This window comes from Echiichthys vipera, assembly GCF_963691815.1.
Source record: "Echiichthys vipera genome assembly, chromosome: 11".
NCBI classification, from domain to species: Eukaryota; Metazoa; Chordata; class Actinopteri; order Perciformes; family Trachinidae; genus Echiichthys; species Echiichthys vipera.
Window position 1 is genome coordinate 3814746 of NC_139836.1, and position 19886 is coordinate 3834631.

Consider the following 19886-nt stretch of genomic DNA (forward strand, 5'->3'; position numbering starts at 1 on the left):
TCAGGTGTGCTCAGGTGTCTGCAGGTACGGAGGCACTTTAGTGCCAAAACAAAACAAATAATAAATCAAATGCAACCGTCTGGTTTTCTCCTGAGGAAGTGAAATATGAATTAATATCATATTAATATCTTTGTTTTTTACTTTAAAAGAGTATAAACATGTTTGGATACGTAGAATATTAGTTATTTTTAAATGAATCCCCTTCATTTGTCTATTTTTCATCAAGTAAATACAATTTAAATGACCCTTTTAATGTAAACGTGTAAATGTGTAAAAAGTCTGTCTCGTGTTTTATGTTCAAAATGAGAAAAATCAATAAATAAAGTTTAAAAAATGTGTCTGCAGGTACGGAGGGACTTTAGTGTTAAAACAAAACAAATAAAAAATCAAATGCAACCGTCTGGTTTTCTCCTGAAGAAGTGAAATATTAATTCATATATTAATATATGAAAAACCATAATATGATTTTGCTGAAAGCTGCATGAGCATTTGTGTCAATTGTAGTTGTGGTGTGTATGTTTTTGATCATTTAAGGTCTTTTTTCAGGTAAATATGAATTAATTATTCATTTATTATTGTAAAATGATATTATATGTATCATTAACACACGGTCCTGGATCATTCTCACTGATGCACTTGCATAAAAGATTAGATTAGATTCGACTATTTATAGTTAATTAAAGTTTTTTATTGTATTGTTATTTGATTTATTTTTTATTGTGGGCCTTATATATTTATTATATTAATAATATTTTAGATTATATTTTCTTGATTTAAGTAAAGAACAACAATACTTATTTTTTAATGTTGTTTTCCTGTCTGTCATACATATACATTTATAACATTACATTATTCAGGGTTTCAGACGTTTAATGAAAAGAAAAGACGATAAAGAAGGAAATTAAATTAAATTAAATCTGAATAATTCGTCCGCGGTCTTCGGCCTGAACATGAAATATTCAGATTCACAGATTTAAAGTGAAATAAAATAAGTTTAAAAGAGTTCACGTTGTTCTCATTAAATAATAAACATTTGAACTGATAATTCATTAATAACACGATTAAATTGGTAAAAAGGGGCGAAATAAAATACGTTTTTACTTCGGAGATGTAAACAGGATTTATATTTATCAGTTTACTTTGTTATTGTATATCTATTTTTCTCTTTTCACATATTGGAAATAAACTATCTTAACTAAAAAAAACTAAAAAACTAAACTAAATCTGCTCTGACGGCTGCTGCCCCCTGTAGGGCGACTCGGGAACTGCTCACTGAAGATCTAATCAATATGTTTGAACAGTTTTATTGAGGATCTCATCATCATCTTCAGCCTCTTATCCGGGGTCGGGTCTCGGGGGCAGCAGCTTTAGCAGGGGACCCCAAACTTCCCTTTCCCGGGCCACATTAACCAGCTCTAACTGGGGGATCCTGAGGCGTTCCCAGGCCAGTGTGGAGATCTAATCTCTCCACCTGGTCCTGGGTCTTCCCCGAGGCCTCCTCCCAGCTGGACGTGCCTGGAACACCTCCCTAGGGAGGCGCCCAGGGTTCATCCTTACCAGATGATCCTGAACCACCTCAACTGGCTCCTTTATGTTTCATGTCATATTTGAATTTCCCCAAATAAAGGACTTCTTCTTCTTCCCCCCTCCTCCCTCTTCTTCTTCTTCCCCCCTCCTTCTTCTTCTTCCCCTCCTCCCTCTTCTTCTTCTTCCCCCCTCCTTCTTCTTCTTCCCCCCTCCTTCTTCTTCTCTTCTTCTTCTTCCCCCTCCTCCTTCTTCTTCTTCTCTTCTTCTTCCCCCCTCCTTCTTCTTCTTCTTTTCTTCTTCCCCCCTCCTTCTTCTTCTTCTTCCCCCCTCCTCCCTCTTCTTCTTCTTCCCCCCTCCTTCTTCTTCTTCCCCTCCTCCCTCTTCTTCTTCTTCCCCCCTCCTTCTTCTTCTCTTCTTCTTCTTCCCCCTCCTCCTTCTTCTTCTTCTCTTCTTCTTCCCCCCTCCTTCTTCTTCTTCTTCCCCCCTCCTCCTTCTTCTTCTTCTCTTCTTCTTCCCCCTCCTTCTTCTTCTTCTTCCCCCCTCCTCCTTCTTCTTCTTCTCTTCTTCTTCCCCCTCCTTCTTCTTCTTCTTTTCTTCTTCCCCCCTCCTTCTTCTTCCCCCCTCCTTCTTCTTCCCCCCTCCTCCTTCATCTTCTTCTCTTCTTCTTCCCCCCCCTTCTTCTTCTTCTTTTCTTCTCCCCCCTCCCTCCTTCTTCTTCTTCTTCCAGAGGCTGAACTGAAGACTCAATCATCAAACATATTCTCACAAAAACCACGCTGTTAAAACACTATAATTTCATATTAAAGCATTAAAGATGAAAGAGTCTTAATCCGTAAACAAACAGAGAATCTGCTGCTGTTTATTTTACTTTGTTTTCACGTTTAACCCTTTAAGTAGATTAATTTACTGCTGTTGAACCTGCAGCAGATTAGTTTGTGTATTTGTCTGAACGATGACGTTAAACCTCAAACAGCTGGAAACAGATCTGAGTGCAGCCGTCGTCACAAAAACACTGTTCTCTCCGTCGTGTCATTGAACAAGTGAAGAAGAATTAAGATTAACGCCGTGAAGCTTCTTCAGATTAAGGTCCAGCTCCTCTACGGTTTATTCAATTAGCAACACTGTGCACACGTCTACCACAAATATATAACATTGCTTTTCACATCTTGTTTTTTAGCTTGTGTACAGAAGCCGATGAGGCTCAAAAGGGGATTCACACCCGTCACACGTGCGCTGCATCCAGGAGCGTTTCCACCTTCTCTTTCACACGCCATGGCAACGCCAGAAGAGATATAGCGAGGGATGCTGAATGGCTCTCTTCGTCTAGTTTAGAGTCCGTCTTAACGAGTCCAGTACATCTTAAGACGTCAGAGAACAGTCTTAGAGCGTCCATTTAAAACGCTTTACACTCATCAAATAAGCCATCAAGAGATTTTTTGTGTATGAACTATAAACAGAGATATCCGGGACGGTCGCTAACAGTGATGGGCTCGGGGCAGTACAGTGAAGGCATTCAAAGGTCTTTTTTAACCACTAATGCTGCTGAAAATAACAGCAAACCTCTGCAGCAGCATGAGAAGAGTCCCTACACACAAAACAAAGCAGCAACAGCGTAGTTAGTGAAGCCAGAGTTTATTAAAAGAGTGTTTTAAAGACTTACCTACTGGCCCCTGTACCAGCTCCTCTCATAGTAAAGTCCATTACAGTGGATTACCAAAGTCGATCCCAAAGGAAGGAGCCCATTGGTGCTTTGTTGTGTGTGTAGGGACTCTTCTCATGCTGCTGCAGAGGTTTGGTGTGATGTTGAGCAGTATTAGTGGTTAAAAAAGACCTTTGAATGCCTTCACCGTACTGCCCCGAGCTAATCACTGTTAGCCACGTCAGGCTGTTAGCGACTCTCCTGGATTTCTCCGTTAATAGTTCATACACAAAAAAAACTGTCTCTGTGCATATTTGATGAATTTAAGTGCTGAAAAAGACCATGGGATGATTTTGGGCCAGAATTACACTTTAAGACGTACAGGACGTTTGAAGAGGTACAAACTGGACGTGCTAACGATGATGCTAAAGTAGCTGAAAAGAGCCATCCGGCGTTCCATACACTTGTGGACATCGACCGCCATAAAACTCAACAGAAGGAGAAAATGGAAGACATTATTATTTTGAGGACAACGTATTCTCAACAACAGGTTCCTGTGATATCTTACGAAATATGGACGTTGTATTTCACGCTGTGAAACGACGACCGATGCATGAATGTGAGGGTTAAGTCACAAAAACGACTTAGGTTAGGTTCAGATAAAAAGGTGGGGGCTTGGTTGAGTACTTCAAGGACACGAACAGCGGTCGCCCCGAGTTAAAGTCCTGTACTTTGGGACCCATCGTGACAAAGATCCACTCCTTCTGTTCTAACCTTTCAAAATAAAAGCCCTAGTCTGTGTAACTGTTGAGCCAAGCCGGCAGGGCGAGCACATGACTCATATGAATATCCTCATGTAGGCCATGTTGCTTTCTTGTGTTGTTTATCGTCACGCCTCCGGTGTTTAAAGGCCGTAAAAGCTCACTGATAAACTTATTCTCTGTTTATTTCGCCCAAAAACAGGAGTCTTTGTGAGGTTTTGTGTCGGATAATTATTTGAAACTGTTTGAATCCGACACATGAAACAATAAGTCATGTGATCGGATGTGTGTTTGTTGTTTCTACTGATCAGCGACCTCTGACCTGCTGCTTCTTTAGATTCACATTAATATCTCTGTGTTTTTATCGGATACTTTAATCTGTGTGAGCAGCCGACTAATCGCACGTAATTCCTACTTTACTGCTGTCAGATGATAATTGACGCTCCTCTGTGTAATCCAGCACGCGGGGAGGCTGTTTTTCATCCAGCGGTGACTCTCCCCTTGTTTGTGTGTTTTTCTGCAGACCAGAGGTCAGATTAAAGGATGTATACAACGGTTAATCCCACCTTTGTGTTTGTAAAACAGATTTAATCACCTTTATGACTGGTAATGATCCTGTGGCTGATTGTTAATCTGCTGATGGAACAGAAACATTAAACACAACAATAGAGGTGATCATCCCCTTTATTTCTCTATTTAAAAAAAGGACATTACACCAAATTCACCTGTTAAATTTAGAGCTACTTAACTAACTGTGCACTAACTTTTGATCATGTCGTGTAACTGAAACCCTGATCTAACCTGGACGAGTCTGATCTGAGGTCAGAGGTCAGAGGAGGCACTCTGCCTCCGCTGCATCTGCAGAAGGTGAGATTTGGTCTGCTGGTGAGCCCTCAGGAACGTGAGGAGGCGGAAGTGTTTCCCGCAGTCGAGGCAGCTGTGCGGTGTCTCTCCCGTGTGGATGCTGGCGTGCCTCTTCAAGCTCGTGGCCATGTGGAAAGCTTTGGGGCAGAGGGTGCACCTGTAGGGTTTCTCCCCGGTGTGGGTGTACCTGTGCTCCATCATTTGCTTCTTCATGAGGTAGCCCTTCCCGCAGATGTCGCAGTGGAAAGGTTTCTCTCCCGTGTGGCTCATCTGGTGAATTTTTAACTGCGACTGGTGGGGGAACATCTTCCCGCACACGCCGCAGGTGACGACGCTGTCTTTGGTCGACACCTCGTCGGTGTGGAGCCTCTGCGAGTGTTTGGTGATGACGTGTTTCCTGAGGAAGCGGAAGGTTTTGCCGCAGATGAAGCAGAGCTGCCTCTCCGTGTTGTGGATCTCCTGGTGGGTGCGCAGGTTGGGCGCCTGGTTGAAACGCTTCCCGCAGGTGGTGCACTGGAACGGCCTGACCTCCATGTGCACCACTTTGTGGCGCGTCAGGTGGCCGGCTTGGTAGAAGCTCTTCCCGCAGACGTCGCAGATGAACGACCGCTCGAAGTGGATCCTCCTGTGCGTTTTCATCAGGCTGATGCTGGAGTAACCTTTCCCGCAGATGTCGCAGCAGCTGGTTTTCTCGCCCGTGTGCCGCACCTTCATGTGCAGGTTGCGGTGAGCTTTGTGGTTGAACCTCTTGGGGCAGTGGTCGCAGGCGTACGGCAGGAGCCCGTGCTCTTTCATCACATGTTCATGCATCCTCTTGTGGCCGTTGCACACCAACCCACAAACCGAACACTCTGGGTGAAACTTCCTGTCGTGCTCCGAGAGTCGTTCTGCGTTCGGAAACAGCGCCCCACACTTGGAGCACTTGTTGTAATTTTCTCTTGACTTACGCTGAGTCGTCTTGGGCCCCTTTTTCCGCCTGCTCTGGTACCGTTTCCGTGCTACAGAGACTCTGCTCTTCACCGATGGGGTGCTGCCGGGCTGCGTCGGCGTCGGCTGAGCGTACTCGTGGTCGGTGATGTCAGGGGGAGGGGAAGAGGTGGAGAGCTCACTGTGCAGAGTCGTGGTTTCACCGGTTGCGTCCGTGGAAACAGTTTTATTTTCACCTGCAGCAAAGAGCTTTAATTAGGTTTGAGAGTAAATGGTTACCCTAATTTTGAGAAACCAACCTTTCCTAACCTGTGATATTCAGGTGTTATATCATCCAAGGGTCTTTTTAGACAACTTCGGTCATCAAATCGGCCATTGAGACAGTTTTTTTTTCGTGTATCAACTATTAACGGAGAAATACGGGGGAGCCGCTAACAGCCGGACGTGGCTAACACTGATTAGCTCGGGGCAGTACGGTGAAGGCATTCAAAGGTCTTTTTTAACCACTAATGCTGCTGAAAATAACAGCAAACCTCTGCAGCAGCATGAGAAGAGTCCCTACACACAAAACAAAGCACCAACAACGTAGTTAGTGAAGCCAGAGTTTATTAAAAGAGTGTTTTAAAGACTTACCTACTGGCCCCTGTACCAGCTCCTCTCATAGTAAAGTCCATTACAGTGGATTACCAAAGTCAATCCCAAAGGAAGGAGCCCATTGTTGATTTATTCCAGTAAAAACACGTACACATTGTGATTTTTGGCAGTTTGGTGAAATATAAGTTAATATTAGATGGTAAAAGGTTTGGAAAAGTCCAGCACAGCACCGAAACATTACGCAGATCTCAGGGGTCAGGGGTCAGCGTATGTGAGAGCAGGCACGGGTAAAGACGACTCACCTGCAACTTAAAGTGAAGAGAGACAGAGCGGTTCGTGTTTGTATCTTTCCTGGCGGCGAAACAAAAATGAACGTTTCATAGGCTGAAACAGTGGCTTATTGTTTGAATTTGGACATTGAGACGCTGATGCAGAGGAATTACCGTGTCTGTTCACTATGAGAGGAGCTGGTACAGGGGCCAGTAGGTAAGTCTTTAAAACACTCTTTTAATAAACTCTGGGTTCACTAACTACTTCTCATGCTGCTGCAGAGGTTTGCTGTTATTTTCAGCAGCATTAGTAGTTAAAAAAGACATTTGAATGCCTTCACCGTACTGCCCCGAGCTAATCACTGTTAGCCACGTCCGGCTGTTCCCGGATTTCTCTGTTAGTACTCTCTGTACACACAAAAAAAAACTGTCTCGATGGCTTATTTGATGAGTGTATTTGCCTAAAAAGAGCATGCATTTCACTTTAACCATCTCACGAGACTTACGTAAATCTCGGGTTACCATCTAGACAAGACCTGTAATAATTTTCTGAATGAACAGAGTTCTCACCGTTAGCATTAGCATTAGCATTAGCAATGCCCTGCAGTGACACCAGCAGCCCCTTGTTGTTGGCGGCAGCAGCAGCAGCAGCGCCCTGCAGAACATAGAACAGTAAGTGGTGTTACGTTTGTTGAGTTTGGAGGATCTTCACTCTGTTCGTGTCGCTTCACTCACTGACCCTGAAAATCAGGACGTAGGTCTTCGCTGGGGGGGCGGTGTCACCTCCACCTGTAACACCTGAAACACACAGAGACAACGCTCAGCTTTCACATTTATCTGGTAATTTCTATTTTAAAAATAGTGAAAACGGTTAAAAAAAGCATCACAATTACCCAGAGCCCAAAAGGGTTCGTACATGTGCGCATGCTCGTGCTCGTACACGTGCAAAAGCCCACCTCTCCAAAACAGAGCGTGGCTGGCAACTCACGGTTGCACTCACACTGGTCAAACAAACTAGACTTTAGCTGTGAAACGTACTTGGGCACGGTACGGATGGACAGTGTGAGTGCGCCCTAAATGGCATTAAGCTGGTTTAAGTCGTATTTAACAGATAAATCTCAGTTTGTACATGTTAATGACAAATCTTCCATTCACACTAAAGTCAGTCACGGAGTCCCACAGGGTTCTGTCCTTGGACCGATTCTGTTCACCTTATATTTGCTTCCCTTAGGAAATATTATAATTTCATTGTTATGCTGATGATACACAATTGTATTTGTCGATCAAACCAGAAGAAACCGATCAGTTAGATAAAGGAAATAATTTTCTGATGTTACACTCAGATAAAACTGAGGTCATTGTACTTGGCCCCAAAGGCCTCCGAAACTCAATAGCTAAAGGTATTGTTACTCTGGATGATGTTGAGTTGTCCTCCAGCACCACAGTAAGGAATCTGGGTGTTATTTTTGATCAGGATATGTCCTTCGATTCTCATATAAAACTGACAACAAGGGCTGCATATTTTCACCTGCGTAATATTGTGAAAATTAGGAACATTGTGTCTCAGAAAGATGCAGAAAAACTAGTCCATGCATTTGTTACTTCTAGGCTGGACTACTGCAACTCGTATTATCGTATTATCCTTTCAGTCTGTAAAACAAAAAAAGTGAAAAGCTCACCTTCTGTCGTCGCAGCAGACTCAGGAGGATCCTTCAGGTCTCCAGGTGGATCATCCGGGTCTCCAGGTGGATCGCCCAGGTCTACTGCCGGATCATCCAGGTCACCAGCTGGATCATCCAGGTCTCCTGCTGGATCATCCAGGTCTCCTGCTGGATCGTCCAGGTCTCCAGGTGGATCATCCAGGTCTCCTGCTGGATCATCCAGGTCACCAGCTGGATCATCCAAGCTTCCAGGTGGATCGTTCAGGTCAACAGCTGGATCATCCAGGTCTCCTGCTGGATCGTTCAGGTCTACTGAAGACTCTTCCTGCTTCACAACAGCCAGCTGAACCATCTTCAGGATTTTATCAACAGCTTCAAGACACAAACTGTCGACCAGAGAGCTGAATTTTTCCTGAAAGAAAGTGCAAACTCTCATTTAAATACACATTAACGCTTCACTGCACTATACATTAACATTAACATTAACTACAGTTTGGTGATAATATTTACATGCTTTTACTTCCGTGAGGTTTTGAACGCATGCTCTTTATTTGCCGGACGGATCCGGTTTGCTGCAGTTTTCGGTCCTTTCGTGGTGTTTTTACTGATTGAACGCCACCGAAGTGCAAGTAGACTTTTTTTTATAAATGTACACACTTCTAAGAATCTATAAGTGAAGTTTCATATTTGTACATTAGCATTTCCGTGTCAGATTAGTAAAATAAAGTGACGTTGATGAGAGAAAGCAGTCAGAACGTTTGGGCGACGCTCAGCCTGAGCGGCTCAGGTGGTGGTTTACATTAAAAATGTAAATGAAGAAGACTTTACGGTTTATTTTGGAGCTGTTAAAGCATGGGCTTTTATTGTGAAGGACTGAAGTACGGAAAACATTGTTGTTAATGTGGACGACCAGCAGCTCCAGTGTTTACGGAGAGGAGAAATAAAGGGTTAGCAAACGGCTAATTCAGCGGTGTTAGCGTCCTTTTGACCACTCTGGTTCACACAAAGATAAATCGGGACGTTAAAACCATATTTGGTTACGAAGAGAAGAAGTTAGACTTTAGTTTAACTCCATTAAATCAACTCTAAACATAACACCATCGTTTACATTTGTAGGTTATAAAATTAAGCCAAAAACTGTCTGCCTAAATAAATAAATACATGAACAAATGTAAAAATAAATGCATGAATAAATGAATAAATAAAGGCTTTACATTTACTTCTACTACATTTATGTGTTCATATGTTAATGAGGTAGGAAGTCAATTTATTAATGTTTATTTATTGACTCGTTTTTTTCAGCATGTATTTATTTATTCCTTTGATTTATTATTATTTCTTATATTTATTTATTTGTACTTTTAATTATCGAGACTTAAGTCCGGTTTAATCTTCCATAAAAGTGACGTCATTGTAACCGGAAGAACGACGTCATGGATATCAAAAATTTTCTTTTTGACTCGGAAAATTTTAAATACAGATATCTGATAAACATATCAAGTCTATTAAACTTTAAAACCGGCTGATAAAAGCTCTTGTATAATAATAAAACAATATAACATTTAAACTTGACTCAACCGTTAAAAGTCATCATCACCGGAAGTCTCGGGAACAGTGAAGTTAGCCGTTAGCTTCAGTTAGCTTCAGTTAATCACAATGACCTCACCTCGAATTCGGGATTTCGTTTATTCAGACAGACTTTATCCGCCTCGGTCACGACCGCCTTGGCCAAGTTGTTTACCAGGATCGTGAGTTCATCTTTAAAAGCGGTTAAATCGGCCATTGTTGACGGGTTTCTGCACTTAGCTGCCGGCTAGCTTTGAAACAACACGGCCCGCGCGTCCACCGCGGATGACGGAAGTGACGTATTTGTCTCGTCCAACGGCGAATGGCCTCTACAGTAAAAGCACTTCATACTTTTAAAGGACCGTTTTAACAAAGAAGGGCATAAAATGTCATAAAAGATGTTTTTACAATAATAAAAAATGATTTCCCATAAAACCCGAGTTTATTCATCTTTAGCAGACACTTTAGTTTGATGGAATCAGATTTATCAGTTACAAATGTACCAATAAACACATTAGAAGATGGTTTTATAGTAAGGGGACCAGATTTAAAATATTAAAATATTATATAAAATGTTATTTATCTACTATATATTATTTATTTAAGTGTATATCATTTCGATGTGTGCCTTTGTCAAGGTTTGAAATGTCTGTCGCTTTGTTTTTTATTCCTTTTTCAATTCTTCATTTTATTTGATGTTAAATAAAGTTTAAAAAAATTAATAAATACAAATAAAAATATTTGATTTAATATACCACTACTCTACATACTAAATGTATTTCTTAACACATAGAAGTGGTGATTTATATGTCATAAATAAATATGTTAAAATGAATTTATACCTTGGTAAAAAGTAAAGATAAGTGGTGATACATAAAGTTCATAAAGATGATAAATAAAGGTTTTTTTTTAAATTTCTACAGTAAAAGTGCATATCTTTGGATTGTGGGAGGAAACCAGAGAACCCGGAGAGAACCAGCGCGGACACAGGGAGAACATGCAAACTCCACACAGAAGGGCCCCAGCTGGGATGCGAACCAGAGACCTCCTAGCTGTGAGGCGACAGTGCTAAATCTTGAAGTTGAGCTGATTTGAGGAATTTAAGTTTGTTTTGTGTTTATTGTTGTTTATGCTGCGGGGTCAGACTTAAAAAAAGGGTTTTTAATCTTAATTAGACTTTTACCTAAGAAGAAGAATTATGACTTTATTAATCCCACAAGAGGAAATTCATTTTTTCACTCTGTTATTATTCAGGTTACACACACACACACACACACACACACACACACACACACACACACACACACACACACACACACACACACACACACACACACACACACGCCCCAAATACACACACACACACACACACACACACACACACACCAGGCCCCAAATACACACACATGCTCAAACAGCTCAAACATCTATATACATGCAATTAATGGAGAGATGTCAGAGCGAGGGGGCAGCCAATGAATCGGGGCCTTGCTCAACAGCACCTCGGCAGTGCCCAGGAGATGAACTGGCACCTCTCCAGCCACCAGTCCACGCTCCATTCATGGTCCACACAGGGACTCGAACCGCTACTGCCGCCCCAAATTGCGTTAATAAATATCTTAAGCGTAGTTGTGCAAGAAAAACTTTTACCTGGTTAAATAAAGGATTTTATCTCATTCTCTACGTTTTTTTAATATATTTTGGGGGTTTCATGAACAATAATTAGTCTGATTTGTGCGCGTTCATTCTGATTAATTGTTTTAATTAAATGTAAATTAAAAAAATATTGTGTTTGATGATCGAAATAAAAACCGCAGTGATTCAAAAAATACTTTGTTTTTATTCACCAACCTGCTGAATCCATTTCTGTACATACACAATAATAATAATACTTATAATAATAACAATAATAACCTTTTTAAATATAACATTTAAAGTACATTCGTTCACGGAGCTTCGGTCCGGCTGAAGAGTCAAACTATAAAACACAACAGGGAGAATACATTAAATAGCCTCTTATTTTCCCCAAACACGGATATAAAACATACTCTTGGTACAATACGATGATAAACACACAGACAGAGACATTTACATCGTCCTGAAACAGTTCGCTGCTCGTTTAGGAAACACGCCACTCTCTCGGCCTGACTCTGGCGGCGGCGGCGGCGGTGGTTTTCTTCGTGGGAGCACAGAGAGTTTCACCGGCTAGAAAATGGTCACTGTTCTTTTGCACAGTAACTTATGTTCGCTTCGTTACTGTCAACACGGTAAATTAAAGGTTTTATTATAGTTTTAGCTAGCTAGCATTTAGGGTCGGCCCACACGGAGACGCTTTCTCCTGTAAACGCACAACTTTAGCATCGTTTTGGTCGACCGACCACACTCGGAGCCTGAAAACAGGATCTTTTGTGGGTGGGAGGATTTGAAAACACCCCTGTGGCGTTGTCGTCTGGACGGTGAGACCTCGTGATTGTCGCCATCGCCCCACCTCCGACCTCTAACCCCGTGGAGCCACATAACAACAACAGTGCTGCTGCGTGAGAGGACAGAGACGGACCCATAGACTGAGACACAGCGTCTCCCTGTCTCTTCTCCGTTGTTGTTGGTGTATTTCTGTGGCAGTTACAGCGCCACATCCAGGCCTGGCATGTGTACTACAGCGCTTGGAGTCGGTTTCACTGGTTTCGTGTGGACGCAAAGATTTCGAGGCCGTGTTTACGTAAAACCTTTTAAGAGCGTTTGTGGACGTACCCTTTGTTAGCGTACCAAAATGCCTGCACTGTACAGTAAATAAGACTTTCTTGATTAAATAAAGGGTGAAAAAAACTAAAAAGTAATGTAACATTTTATGGAACCAATAAACGTAACAAAATATGACCTAAATGCTAATATGTTAGCATGCTAGCAGCATTTAAATACCTCCGCCTTTATGTGAAAACTTGCATAGTAACAAACGACGTCACGTCTGTTCTCTCATTGGCTCATTTCATGTGATCCCTGAAAAGAAGAGCCAATCAGATCTCTGCGCTCCCGCCGCCGCCATCCTCAGGCGGTCGCCGACACGTTCCACTTGTCCATTTTTCAACTGCGTTCTTCCGATTCGCCTCCGCTCTGCCGCCGCGGCGAGGAGGCGGACCTTATCGAGCCTCCCGCCTCCTCCGCCTGCTGCTGTTTGGAGGAGCTGGACAGGTCGATGGCCACCTCCTCCTCCGCCTCATCCTCCTCCATCTCCAGCAGCTCCTCCTCCTCCTCCTCCTCTTCCTGCCTGGATTCGCGCTTCGCCTCCCTCGCCTCCCTCGCCTCGTTGCCCCGTCGCTCCGAAACATCGCAGAACGAGTCGGATCGGGTCGAGTCGGACTCCCGAGGGCTGGAACACTTTTTGGATATTTCTAGAGACTTCTTGTGCATTCCTGTGAGGACGGAGACAGAGACAGAGATTCAGTCCCACACGTATCATGACATATTATTACATATTATTACATGTTAATAATAATAATAATAATAATAATAATAATAATAATAATAATAATACATTTTATTTATAGGCGCCTTTCTAAGCACTCAAGGACACCGTGCATTTGTTAAAAACTGTGCAACACAAACAATCATACAAATGTGGAGTAAACAAAATGATAAAATCAGGTAAGAATTATGACATATTATTACATATCATGACGTTTTATGACATATTACTTATTATTACATATTATGACGTATTGTTACATCTTGTTACACTAATTAAAATCATGTAAAACAATCAGATTCTTATAATTGCATGTTAACTCGTGGCGTCCCTCAAGGCTGCATGCTGGGGCCCTATCCTCTTTGCATTTTAGGCTATTTTCTGCCATAAAGTACATTTTTTTAAGTACTTAATATTTATTTTCATCGTTTTGCTGATGATGTACAAATCTATGTGCCTATATCCCTGAAGCTACAAGTAATGGCATCCGTGTGGCGACCATCAATCAACCATCGATTTTACCCATTATTATTTAAACATAATATTTATTTTCTTCGTTTTGCTGATGATGTACAACTTTATTTGTTTAACAAATACAATAAATGTGACAAAAAGGCATTTAGACCCTAAGATCCTGATCTAAATATCATGGTTTGTTTATGAACTATGAATATTTGTTTGTTACTTAATGATATTATATTTTTTCTGCGTGAACAAACACATGGAAAAGCTTCAAAATAAAGAAATAAGTAAAAAAACTACAGAAAATCTGATTAAAAAGTCTTAATTTTGTTCATAATTATGGAAATAAACCTTAAAATGCTTTTATATAATATGGAAAAACTAGTCCGAACAACTTTTTACGAGTAATAAACTTAAAAACCTGTGTTTATGCAGCCAGTCATTAACTAAGTGGTGATTAAAAACATCTTTATTTGTAGAGGAAAACCAACTTCTTCTTCATTTGTTGGTTGAACATAATTTAATAAATAAGAACAGATGCAAACTGTCACGTTACCGTTATATTTAATGTTATTTTAAGGGTTTTTTTGGGACGCTGAAGTCAAAATACTGATAAAAATAGAATAAAACTCGTTGATATTGTTTCCAGAGTGTGTGTGAGTGTGTGTTTGCGTGTTTGTGTGAGTGTGTGTTTGCGTGTGAACCCTGTGTATGGATGCATGGTGTGGTGCGTGTGCGTGGCACTGACGTGTATGCGGCTCACCGAGCAGCCAGGGGGCGCAGGATCCCATCATGCCGTTCTTGGCGGAGTTGAGGATGGACTCGGGCAGCGGAATGGAGTGCCGCACCATCGCACCGTACAGGCCGTACTCCGCCATCACGCTGCTGCGACCCCAGCACTTCTCACGCTTTCGCCACTTTGCACGCCGGTTCTGAAACCACACCTGGGAAAACAAACATAAAGAGTTAAAAACCTGATATCATCCAGTTCCTTACGGGTTAAATGAGTGTCAATACGAGGAGTTATGAGTTTGCACGACAGTTTTTATAACCTGTTAAATATTTATTTTAAATGTGTAGAAAATGTGTAAAAATTTAAAAAATGACATTAACGTTTAGTTACAAAGTCATTTTTCTGTGTATTTAGAATAATAATTAAATAATAATAATAATATATCGTGTATTAATGGAGTCGTGTTGTGATAAAATCATACATCGAGAATTCATAATGCTCAATTACGGCGTCTAAATTTATAATAAAAAGTACAAACAAACTCAAAATTTTCAGAAAATCAGATGTGAAATATTTTATATTAATATTTTGCATTAAAGTTCTTGATAAAATGAGAAAATATTTAATTTGTGACAGATTTAATTCATAAAAAAACTGTCTTTACCATGTGTGTATTTCCTCTAAACGTCATTTTATTACTAAATAACCCAAAAACTCGCTGTACTCTGATATTTATCGTTATTTAAATATGAAATTCTCCATAAATCTCTGATTTAAATGTTTACTTTTATCATCAAATCTTCTTCTTTACTTTAGTTTCTCATGTTTTTCTTGTTTTCACAGTAAAATACTTTTTATTTTACTTCAAACTTCTCACATTGGAACAGTTTTCATTTAATAATATATTAATATTTAATTTTATTTGTTCACATTTGTTTCTTTTGTTCCGACCAATGAGAATCTCTCGACCCCTCAAATGTCTCGTGTGTCCCTCTGGAGGGTCCTGAGCCCCATGTTGGAAACCACCATTTAGTAGCATATGAATATGTTTATATAACACAAAATATAATATAATATAAATTTAAACAGAGAGAGGGCTTTTCTCTGCATGCTTTAATGATTCATTTTATTTTGAATATTTTTGGCTTTTTATTTATTTATGAATAAAAATATTAAAATAATTAAAAGCTAAACGAATAAAATTATTTTTATCGATTAAAAATTTAAAACAAAATTTAAAAAAATAAATATACATTTTTTTTAACCAAAAATATGATTAAGAAGCTGAGTATATTTTCCTTTTTGACATTTTCTTATTTATTTATGTATAAAAATAAATATATAATGAAATAATATACAGATTAAAGTATTATTTAAATTGAAAACAAAATAAAAAATATATATTTATAAAAGCTTTTATACCAAAAATATGATTATGAAGCTGAGTTTTTAGAATAAAGGATGCAGCTGCAGACAGATGTGTGTGTGATGGGTGACGGTTAAGTTTAGAGGACTAAAGGTGACGGTTAAGTTTAGACGACTAAAGGTGACGGTTAAGTTTGGAAGATAAAGGTGACTGTTAAGTTTAGACGGTAGCTGTGGATCAGCTGCAGACAGATGTGTGTGTGATGGGTGACGGTTAAGTTTAGACGACTAAAGGTGACGGTTAAGTTGAGCTGATGGCTGATCCACAGCTGTGTCCGGGTGCTGCGGGGCGTCCTCACCTGTATCCGGTCCTCCGGCAGCTCCGTCTTCATGGCGAGCATCTCGCGCGCGTACACGTCGGGGTAGTGGGCCTCGTGGAAAGCTTTCTCCAGCTCCTCCAGCTGGTGTGACGTGAACACCGTCCTGCAGCAGCAGCAACAACAACAACAACAACAACAACAACAACAACAACGTGAAAAACTGCACAGGCACGATGCTTTTACTCTGAAAACAGGAAATGGGTTTGATTTAAAGTCCAGATGTGTTTAAAATGTCACTAAACACATTTAAACGTCTTCAACATCTGTTTTATATCTTTTAAAATGTTAATTTTTCTGTCACTTTACTTCATAATAACTTTGATTATTGTTATTTTGGTTTCTATATTTTACATATTTATATTATATTTATGTATTTGTAACATATAATAGGCCCAAATCTTATTATAAGGGCTATTTTTTATTTATTTTACACATCTATCTTTCTTATTTCTGTCACATTTAAACATTATATCTTTTAAAATGTTTATTTTTCTGTCACTTTACTTCATTATAACTTTAATTATTATTGTTTGCATCTTATTATAAGGGCTATTTTTTATATTTATTTTACACTAACTAACCTTTATTTTACCTTTCTATACTTCTTATTTCTGTCACATTTAAACAAAACGCATTTAAACATATTCAACATCTGTTTTGTATCTTTTTTTTCCCATCACTTTACTTCATAATAACTTTGATTATTATTGCTTTTGTTTCTTTATTTTACATATTTTATATTTTCAACATTTATAATATATATAATATTATATATATATATAATATTATATATATATATATATATATATATATTTATATTATAAGGCCTATTTTATATTGATTTTACTGCTATATTTAGTCTCATTTCTGTCTTTTTGCTGCTGAAACGCTTTATTTCAGTGACTCCTCTGAGGTTTTATATTTTATGGTTCTTTCACTTTAATTTGTTTTACATTTTAAATCGAAATATGTTGAAAAAAACATTTATTTCTATAATTAACACTTGAAATGATGAAGACAGAACAAAATAAAAACCACACTTCTTATTTCGTTTTTTCTCCGTGCTTAAAGTTTCATTAAAAAGATTTTTTTCTTTTAACAAAACGAACAAAAACACAGAAAATAATAAAAATAAACATAAATAAATCAGATTTGAATGGAAATCAAACTCTAAATGATTTGTGTCATTCAAAAATGGTGTGAAAATAAAGAAAAAATACATAAAACACTTTTAAATCCAATAACAATAAAACATATAAATGAATATTATATAATATATTAATCATAATGCACCAATGTAACCTGTTAAATACTCAAAATACCCCATAATTTATTTGATTTCTTGCTGTTTTTTGTAAAAATCAAATCATAATTAATTCAAATTGAATCGAATAAATAAAGTAAATGTCTGTGCATCACTTTAAATGAACCAATCCACATTATATACATATTAAATATATTATATATGTATTATATTTATTATACATGTGTTGTAATATTGCTCTTCCTCACCTGTGTCTCCTCTTCTTCCTCTTCTGGGAGTTGGCGGAGCTCTTGGAGTCGTTGCGGTCGGACAGACACTCTTCATCTGCAGAAACAGCAGCAAACACCGCGTTAACATCATTATTATTATTATTATTAATATTATTAATATTCATGTGATGCATTAAAGTATATTTCATATTCTGTGACGCTCTCTGCAGCCGGAGTGAAGGTTTATTAAATGAACTCGTGACTCCTCTGACTCCTGCTGTTTAACTCGTTTCCTCCTCGTGTTTAAATCATAATTAAGACAAATTAACACTAAAAAAGCATTTAAATTAAAGCGTTTTCATTTGTTTTTATTTTGAAAAACCTGAGAAAAACGAAACTGACATTGAACCCCGAGCCAAGCCGAACTGAGCCGAACTGGGTCAACCGAGCACTGAGGTGAAATCCCATGAAAAACACATTTTACAGAGAAATAAAAAGTGAAAAAGAAGCAAAAATAACGAGATTAAAAAGCTCCAGTTGCCTGAAAACGAAGGAGATTCCGAAACCCGAGTGGAACCGAACCGGGCCGAACCTAAAGGACGGTTCTGTTTAAATCAGAACCAAAGAAATTAAACTTTAAAACATTTAGACACGAAAAAACATAAAAAACTAAATCAGAACTTGGGGAAAAAGAAAAACTGAGCAATTTAAAGTTAAAACACAAAAACGAACTAAGCAAATATTCTCGCTAAATTAAGATTATTAAGGAATAAAATATTTAAGAACCGAGCCGAACTGAGCCGAGTCCAAACATCTTTCTATTTTTTTTGTACAGAACCACAGAAGGGAAAAATCTGCAGTGATTTTGCATCTTTTTGTGATGTTTTGCATCAATTTTTAGTAATTTTTCACCTTTTTCTGGTAATTTTGAATCTTTTTTTAGTCGTTTTGCATCTTTTTCTGGTAATTTTGCATCTTTTTTAGTCGTTTTGCATCTTTTTTTAATCATTTTGCATCTTTTTTAGTCGTTTTGCATCTTTTTTTAGTCGTTTTGCATTTCTATATCCTCATTTTGTGTCTCTCTGTGGTCCCTTTCATCCATTTTAATCATATTCTTTACTGTTTATTGTTTTACTTTCTGTATTTATTCAGCTAAGAGTTTATTGTTTATCTTAAATTATATTTTTAAACCTCCTTTAGTGTTTTGTAAGCTCCTGAAAATCCGTTTTCTGAGTTCATCCCAAAGGATCAATACAGAGAAGCGCCAAAGGTCCAGTTTCCCCAGGTGAGCAGCTCCACTTTCAAACACTCTGGAAAGAATAAAAGAGCCGAGCCGAGCCGAGCCGTACCGGAGTAAGCGTCCCTCTGGGCCTCCACGTTCTGCAGGTAGTGGCTGTCGGCCCGGGCCTGCAGCAGCGGCAGGTGTCCCGGCAGGAAGCAGGGCGCTCCGGCGGGCTGCTGCGCCGCGAGGCTGCACAGGAACCCGAGGCCGAGCGGCAGCGACCCTCCCGGGAAGGAGAACCCCCCGAGGCCGCCGACCCCGTGCGACTCTGGAGCCCCGGGGCCCGACACAGACAGACCCGACCCCGGGGGCGCTCCGGGCTGCTGCTGCTGCTGCTGCCGCGCCTGCAGGTCCGACTCCAGACCCAGCAGGTCGGTGATGGCGAAACCTTTGGACCGGAACCCGGAGCCGTGCAGCCGGGACTTATCGATCCCGAACCCCGGAGACAGCATCTTAACTTTGGGCTTCTCTTCGCTGAGCTCCTCTCTCCCGCTCGTCATGCTGCTCATCAGACACTCTGAGGAAGATGATGATGATGATGAAGGTGATGGTGTGTGATGGACAGACCGGCACTCTCCGGGGCGGACCGCTCCATTTATCCGGCTCCGGTCCCCGGGGATCACAGCAGCATCCAATCCGGAGTGAGGGCTGCAGCGGCGGGGGGCGTGTCCGTCCCGCTCCGCTCAATCCCGGAGGATTAATTGCCACCAATTTCCCTCCAATCCGATCAGGATTTTCTCCACGCGAGACTTTTTAATTTATGTTGTTTATCTTTGATCAGATCATTATACACACACACACACACACACATACAGACACACACACACGCACACACACACACACACACACATACAGACACACACTCACACACACACACAGACAGACAGACAGACACACACACACACACACAAGCACACACA

The 19886-nt window shown here is 39.9% G+C and overlaps 2 protein-coding genes across 2 annotated transcripts; both read right to left on the reverse strand.

Moving 5' to 3' along the window:
- Window positions 1-4749: 4749 nt before the first annotated feature.
- LOC310953925 (uncharacterized protein) lies at window positions 4750-10037 on the reverse strand (the record flags this gene model as incomplete). Its single annotated transcript, XM_083923190.1, has 5 exons — window positions 9909-10037; window positions 8261-8654; window positions 7321-7379; window positions 7152-7236; window positions 4750-5954 (listed from the first exon to the last, which is right to left on the reverse strand). The coding sequence occupies exons 1-5, from the start codon at window positions 10023-10025 to the stop codon at window positions 4750-4752; spliced, it is 1860 nt and encodes a 619-aa protein (XP_083779316.1). The 5' UTR covers window positions 10026-10037.
- A 2852-nt stretch (window positions 10038-12889) lies between these two features.
- On the reverse strand, window positions 12890-19475 carry vsx1 (visual system homeobox 1 homolog, chx10-like; the record flags this gene model as incomplete). The annotated part of the gene is made up of 5 exons (XM_083922629.1): window positions 12890-13218; window positions 14482-14677; window positions 16191-16314; window positions 17724-17799; window positions 19034-19475. The coding sequence occupies 5 exons, from the start codon at window positions 19473-19475 to the stop codon at window positions 12890-12892; spliced, it is 1167 nt and encodes a 388-aa protein (XP_083778755.1).
- Window positions 19476-19886: the final 411 nt, after the last annotated feature.